At 46.1% G+C, this 7,788-nt stretch overlaps 1 protein-coding gene across 1 annotated transcript; it reads right to left on the bottom strand.

The window, feature by feature from the left end:
* Positions 1-464: 464 nt before the first annotated feature.
* On the bottom strand, positions 465-6,684 carry LOC120977216 (ficolin-1-like). The gene is made up of 8 exons (XM_040405045.1): positions 6,514-6,684; positions 6,289-6,393; positions 6,090-6,150; positions 4,036-4,076; positions 3,601-3,728; positions 2,517-2,646; positions 1,577-1,711; positions 465-896 (listed from the first exon to the last, which is right to left on the bottom strand). Exons 1-8 carry the CDS (start codon positions 6,584-6,586, stop codon positions 649-651), a joined length of 921 nt encoding a protein of 306 aa, XP_040260979.1. The 5' UTR covers positions 6,587-6,684; the 3' UTR covers positions 465-648.
* Positions 6,685-7,788: the final 1,104 nt, after the last annotated feature.

Here is a 7,788-nt window from a genome sequence, read left to right as displayed (position 1 = left end):
TGCTGGTTAGGACGTAAGGGAAGCGTTAATTTCTTAACGATAATTTGTTTTCCCTTAGTCCTAACAGCAGCACACAAATATCCCTCCCTTTGTTTTTGTTTTTTGAGAGTTTCTTGTTATGACACACTGATGTATGGGGGGTTTGGCCTCTTATAGTGAGGTAATGGGGGCGTGGATTTATTTGATTACTTTACTTAATTAAATATTCCGTCTGTCCTACCAGTTTCACTGGGGCGGATAAACCCCCACATGTGCTGCTGTTAGGACTAAGGGAAAACAAATTATCGTTAAGAAATTAACGCGTATATTATCTGTGTGTATTATATGTGTGTGTATATTATCTGTGTATATATGACTGTGAGTTCACTCTTTGATGACAGTACGTTATATACCACAGTAATGGACATGGCTGACACCCTCAGGGGGAAGAAAATCATTATGGATGGCAAAAAAAATATGGAAACTCCTCATATCAGAGATTTAATGTGCACTACACCTGACCGATTACAAATTCGGAGGATAACCCCCAACATACAAGTGGTAGTGATGCAAAAGGGAAATTCATAAGGAAATAAGTTCAGCTCCACATCTGGTGTTCCCTGGCGTCTGCCCGGGTTCTTCTTGGGGTCACAGGGCCCTTCGCCCGCTTTACACCATCCTGATCTTCATCTCAGAGACTTTGTAGGAGTAGTTGTACCCTTTGCCATGCTTCCAGTTGATGCCAAAGGCTGTGTTATTGTGGGGCCCCAGGTAGTACTGTCCGTTCAGGTTGGCGTTATGGCAGTCTACGTACCACCACCCTGCCTTACATATCTGGGCGCAGTTGCCGCCATGTTTGTCGTTGTCTTGGTCTTTGGTGGTGAACAATCCATTCTTATGAAAACTGAAGGAGTCGCCTGAAATAAAGAGGGAATTATTGCAAATGGCGTCTGAGAAGTCTCCGACATCTACCATCCTGACAACCGGTACCAGTATGATAGTGACACCTTGCTAACACCCAATATGGCCGCCATTACAGCCTCCGCAGATGCTGTCACCCAACATGGCCAGGTGCCTGACAGACCAATCCGTTTACTGAGTGGTGTATACACTAAATCCGTATCTAACTAGATTAGAGAATCGGGACTAGAGAAAAGCTGGGAGCCTTGTAGAAGCTTGGATGGCGGCCATATTGGTTGTCACCCAGTTTTCCCAGGACCAAATATAACAAAGATACGACTGAACAGACCATTTTTAACAGCTTAAGGGCTTATGCACACAACCGTAGCCATTTTGGCGGTCCGGAAAATATGGATACCGGCCGCGTGCGTTCCACATTCTGCTGATCGGAAAGTCCTGCCCTGTGATAGAAATGCCTATTCTTGTCCACAAAACAGACAAAAATAGGGCATGTTCTATCTTTTCTGCGGGGCCACGGAACAGACATAAGTAAGGATGAGAACAACACATGGGCATCTTTTGTGGACCCATTAAAAGGAATGGATCCGTATCCGACCCACAAAATTGTGAAACGGATGCGGAGAGAAAAACACGGTTTTGTGAATGGGCCCTAAATCTGAGTCGGACGAGCACTCACCCATATTCCCACCAGTATATGTTCCCAGTATCAGCTTATACTTCTCGGATTCTCCAAGGATTTTGAAGGATGAATATTCGGCCGAATATTTTGCTATTTCAAAATCTTGCAGATCGATTCGCAGCTCCCAAGTACCTGGGGAGAGAATGAGAGTTGTGTTCCAGATTTTTCTGATCTTTAGAGTAGTCTCAGAGCAGTGCAGAGTATTTTAGCAGTCATGTGCTGCTGTGTGATGTGCAGTGCAGAGTATTTCAGCAGAGTCATGTGCTGCTGTGGGATGAGCAGTCTCAGAGCAGTGCAGAGTATTTCAGCAGAGTCATGTGCTGCTGTAGGATGGGCAGTCTCAGAGCAGTGCAGAGTATTTTAGCAGAGTCATGTGCTGCTGTGGGATGGGCAGTCTCAGAGCAGTGCAGAATATTTCAGCAGAGTCATGTGCTGCTGTGGGATGGGCAGTATCAGAGTAATGGGAGTATTTCAGCAGAGTCATGTACTGCTCTGGGATGGGCAGTCTTAGGGCAGTGCAGAGTATTTCAGCAGAGTCACGTGCTGCTGTGGGATGAGCAGTCTTACAGAAGTACTGAGTATTTCAGGAAGGTCATGTGCTGCTATGGGATGAGCAGTCTCTAAGCAGTGCAGAGTATTTCAGGAGAGTCGTATGCTGCAGTCATGAGCTTTTGGAATAAAGCAGCCATGTTTTTCTAATTCTGGACAACCCCTTTAAGTTAGAAAATATCACACAGAAATCCAGCAGGGTCAGACGTTCGCTGAGTGTTGGATGGCGGCACCTTGTATGTTGCAACCACCCTAAGAGTAAGCGCAATGTAGCAGCTCGACTTGCGATTTTATGTTGTGTGACTACGTCGCCATATTGCCCTGTCCTACACAGTACTGACAGACAGAGAAGAAGGGTCTCTCTATACAGGTGGGTGTAAGACGTCACCTGCAGATGTTAACATGTGAAGATTGTCGTTTCCCAGCCAAAACTCTGTCAGCCGGCTGCCGAATCCATTCTTGTAGGATTTCCAGTCTTGGTCGAAATTCACCGAACCATCCCAACGTCTCTGGAAAACCTACAGATGGGAGTAGTAGTCTGTGCTTTAACAATATACGGAAATGCATCATTTCAAGCAAGAACATTTCCTTACCACCTGCATTGTCCTGACCTAGCCCTGCTCCAAAAGCTGATGATTTGTACCAGTGTATCAGTACATAATAAATCTATTTCATCATATTATGGAAGCATTCTCCCTTACAAACTGCCTAATATGGCTTCACAGTCACCCGTACTGATATCAGGGGTGTAACTAGTAGGTTAGTGGGTGTCCCAGGGGTCAAACAGGCCACACTTGGCCAACTTTATTCGTTACAGCGCCAGTGCAGTGAACAGAATGTTTGCCCCCGGTTAAAGAAAATCCTAGCTACATTTCTGCTGACACATTGTAACAAACACCACAAGATTAGCAGCGGTTTTCAAGGATTTTTTCATTCACAGACCGCAAGCAGAGGACTGAAACACATGGGGAGGGGGATTGATTAAAACCGTTGCCCATGACAACCAATCACAGCGCAACTTTTATGTCATATTCTGCTCTTGAAAAAAGAAAGCTGTGCTGTGATTGGTTGATATGGGCTTAACAACAGAGACCAGGGTCCTCTAAGTGTACGTTGTGGTTGCTATGGGCAACAAAAAAAACTTTCATAAATTCTCATAGACCTCCTCTATCAAAACTAACAGTAATACTGCCTTTGTTGCCCATGGCAACCAATCAGAGTGCAGCTTTCATTTCTTAAAACTGCTGTGGAAAAATGAAAGCTGGGCTCTGATTGGTTGTTATGGGTAACCAAGAAGGTTTCACTGTTAGCTTGGTGAATGAGGCCTATGAATTAAATTTAGGAAAGCGGCTTTTGTTGTCCATGGCAACCAAGACTGTTTTACTAGTAGTTTTTTGTGAATGAGGCCATGTATGAAAGCATGAAGAAAACTGAAAAAAAAAATTCTGTTATACACTGCCAAAGCCACTTACAATCCAGCCCCCGCCATCTGTGTGCATATCACACAGCACCCTGAGGGGGGCGCTGCCATCTGGGTATATTGTGTACCAGTCACTGAGCACTTCCCCTTGATCTCGTAGCTCCTTGCAGTTGCGGGCAGCTGAAAAATATACAATTGTGATCTACAACTTGTGGCTCTCCGGCTGTTGCAGAACTACAACTCCCATCATGCCTTGATGGCTGTAGGCTGTCAGGGCATGATGGGAGTTGTAGTTTTGACACGGCTGGGGGGACATTGCTATCAAGTAAAGTTTGTCACCGATTCACCCAGGCTTCACAGAAATGCACAGCCCCTGCTTTCACCTCCCCTCCCCCTCCTATCCATATCTCATCCTTTTAAGTTTTATACCGAATTCTATTCATTTCCATAGCGCAGTGCCTTAAGATGGTCGTTTTTCTCCACTCACCATAAAATACTTTTTCCGTCGCCGCTTCTCCCTTTTCACCTATATTTAACAAAAGTGAAAATAATCATCCTAGTCTACGGTAAAGAAGATTTTACATGGGCAGCCAACAGAGCCTGTGCTGGTTAGGGCCCCCTGCACACGAATGTGTGCTTCCCGTTGCCGTATTGCGGACCGCATTTGTGGATCCGCAATACACGGGTGCCGTTCTGTGGGCAATCCGCATCACGGATGCCGACCCATTCACTTGAATGGGTCCGCAAATCCAGAGATGCGGAACAGAAGCACGGAACGGAACCCTACGGAAGCACTACGTAGTGCTTCCGTGGTATTTCGTCCCGTACTTCCGTTCCACAAAAAGATAGAACATGTCCTATCTTTTTGCGATCCGCTGCGGCTGCCCCACGGACTGTATTCATGCATTGCGGCCCGCATTTTGCAGCACGACCACGGGGTGCGCACGTTCGTGTGCAGGGGGCCTAAATCTGATCTGAAAACTGTGGCGATATTAGGCTATGTTCACACGTAGCGGTTGCAGAGCAGTTAAAATGAGATTGCAGTTTTTACAATTGAAACAGGTTACATAAATTTGTGTTAGGGCTCGTTCACACGAACGTATTTTGCGTCCCGTATACGGGCCGTTTTCTGCGTTCCGCATACGCTCCGTATACGGAACCATTCATTTCAATAGGTCCGCAAAAGATGCGGACAGCACTCTGTGTGCTGTCCACATCCGTTGCTCCGTTCCGTGGCCCCGCAAAAATTTAGAGTCCTGTCCTATTCTTGTCCGTTTTGCGGACAAGAATAGACATTTCTATAATAGGCCTATAGGGCGCCATCCGTATAGGGCGCCATCCGTGTTTTGCGGACCGCAAAAAACGGCACGGTCGTGTAAACGAGCCCTTAATCTGTAAAATCAGCGACCGCGCGAAAACCGCATTATGATTTGTCCAACACGGGTTTAAAAAAATCTCACAATTTCTGCAAGAGGATCTGCACATGACTGAACGTTAAATCCGCAGCATGTAATTTTTTTTTAATTTTTTTTTTTACTGCAGATTTAAAAGTTTTCAATTCCGAAGATGAAATCAGCGGCAAACTCGGAGCATATGACGTCAGCCACAAAATCCGCACCATTTGTCATAGATTTTGCTGCCGCGCAATACTGCCAGATATGCTGTGGGTTCTCCGTTTCTGAAGCGGACCCGCGCCGCGCTAATGACATGCCTTAGCACCACATGGCCACAGCAGACAATCTCTGGCCACAGCAGACATGCTTTGAATGTGTTAGCCTCACTGCTGAGGCCAATACTGGCTGCAGAGGTCAGGTGATAAGACATGTCATCACTCCAGACTGGTGGGGGCCACCAGACCGGTGTAAGGGGAATAAATATATTTTTAAAACGTTTCAGTGCGGCCGACCGAATGTGACCATACCACAACCTCCCGTGGCAGGCAAAGGCCGTACATTTTTTGGGTTAAATTGTGCAACCATTGGTCACCAGGGGTGGACGGGGTTTTGGACGCATTTGGCAGCAGACCATGTAAGGCCTCTTGCACACGACTGTATGGCTTATTTAGTGTTTTGCAGTCCGTTTTAAACGGATCTGTTTTTCCGTTTTTTGTTTCAGTAGTGTTTCCGTTTCCATTCCGTTTGGTTTCCGTTTTTTGCGGATCGCAAACAGAAACGGAAGCATTTCATATACAGTATACATTAATTACATAGAAAAATTGGGCTGGGCATGAAATTTTCAATAGATGGTTCCGCAAAAAAACGGAACGGATACGGAAGACATACGGATGCATTCCATATCCGTTCAGTTTTTTTGACAGCCCCACTGACTTGAATGGAGCCACAGAACATGATTTGTGGGCAATAATAGGATATGTTCTATCTTTGAACGGAACGGAAAAACGGAAATACAGAAACGGAATGCATACGGAGTACATTCCATTTTTTTTGCGGACCCATAGAAATGAATTGTTCCGTATACGGAATGCAAAAAAAGGAACGGAAACGGAAAAGGTCTAACTTCTAGTTTCTACAGTTTTTGATTTTCCTACCCTTTGGACCAGTTGGTCCCATCTTCCCGATGGCTCCTGAAGGACCGCATTCTCCTAAAAAAATAAAAAATAAGCCTGTGTAAGATTTAAAGGGACAGTTTAAAAAAATAAAAAATTCCACTTTAAATGGTAATCAATAAGACATAGTCACAGTCCGTGAAGTACAATATTTCAGGTCAATCTGACACTTACCTTTTTCTCCAGGGTCTCCCTTCGGTCCAGGAGATCCAGGCATTCCTGGACACCCTCTGAGGATGGACAACTTGTCAGAGTCTCCAAGTCCAACTATCTTCACTTCTGATAGGAAGAAACGACATGGGGCTGTAATGGTCATTCCTGAACACTGATGACCTAGGTGTGGGTGCGGGGGTCGCAGATCCACCTGGGACCTACCCAGTCTGCGGCTGATGGACCTACCTGGACATGACTCTTCAGCATTGCTGAGAACCATCACAGAGACCCAGAGCAAGGTGAACCAGCAAGTCTTCATGATAAGTGACGGGTATACTCGCCTTTCCTTGTGCCGACCTCGGCTACAGTATATATTTGTCGTACATGTGGCACAGCTGCTGCTTAAATAACAGTCCCCCGCCCGGTATGAATTGTTCTCCCTGAAGTTCCAGATAATGTGAAACAATGGACTCAGGAAGTTCATTATGGAGACATCTTGATTACACTAGGATATTTACTTATAGCTTATATAGTCTTAAGGGTCCATTCACACGTCCGTAAGCGTTTTGCGAATCTGCAAAACACGGACACTGGCAATGTGCATTCCGCAATTTTCGGACCGCGCTATAATAGAAAATGCCTATTGCGGACAAGAATAGGACATGTTCTATTTTTTGGCGGAAACGGAAGCACGGATGCGCAAATGCGGATGCGGACGGCACATTCCGGCCCCATTGAAATTGAATGGGTCTGCACCCATTCCGCGAAATTGCAGAACGGATGCGGACCCATTTTGTGGACGTGTAAATGGACCCTTAAAGGAACCCTTAAATCTGCTGACAGATGCCATTTAATACCTGGTGGGGGGGGGGGGGGGGGGTAGTCAAGACGCATGGATTCTGTGCCATGCTTCGCCACTCTAGTCTTCAGTGTACTCTACTAAGTGTTTATATATGCAGTGGCCAGGTTTGGGGTACCCTCAAAGCTATGCTGGGTCCCCCGGACACCATCGAGGTGTCACCACTTTGGAAGGGATGGTAAGGCGTGGTGCACCCCAATGGGAAATAAATCCAGAGAATCAGGGTCTGCAGTAACCAGGGGGCTTCTTTACTGGAGGAACTCAAGTGCAAAACAATACAGGAAGTGCACTGGGCTGGCTTCTCCAGTCTCCTCCCGGGCAGAAGAAGGGTTGGATGCCTAGGAAAGGCTTGAGCTAGCTGTCCCTCTCTCTCTCAGAAGGCTGGTACCCTGGACAAAGGCTAGAGGCCTACGGTCTGTGGCTCAATAGTCCAGCTGGCTCCTTGGTGCTCTTATAAACACTGATCCCTAACTGTAAGACACTAAGGGCTCTGACCGCTCTCCTTATATACAGTTTCTAACTGAACTAGAACCTTCTAGTGGGAAGGGTGGAGTGGAGAAATTCAGCCAAAACAAATACAATGTTACAACTCCCGTCTGTCATAGACTTGCATTAGAGAAATGGCAAGGACACAACAGTTTTTCCAGACAAAAACAGGTTTT

Source organism: Bufo bufo, chromosome 8 (assembly GCF_905171765.1).
Source record: "Bufo bufo chromosome 8, aBufBuf1.1, whole genome shotgun sequence".
NCBI classification, from domain to species: Eukaryota; Metazoa; Chordata; class Amphibia; order Anura; family Bufonidae; genus Bufo; species Bufo bufo.
This window is presented reverse-complemented; position numbering and strand designations above follow the sequence as displayed.

What these genes read in the sequence shown, in the direction of transcription:
- LOC120977216 (XM_040405045.1), bottom strand. Translation starts at nt 6,586, where the DNA reads ATGAAGACTTGCTGGTTCACCTTGCTCTGGGTCTCTGTGATGGTTCTC. An exon ending in CAGATGGCGGGGGCTGGATT is followed by an intron (nt 2,647 to 3,600) that starts GTAAGTGGCTTT and finishes TCCCATCTGTAG; the next exon opens with GTTTTCCAGAGACGTTGGGA. An exon ending in ATATACTGGTGGGAATATGG is followed by an intron (nt 897 to 1,576) that starts GTGAGTGCTCGT and finishes TCTTTATTTCAG; the next exon opens with GCGACTCCTTCAGTTTTCAT.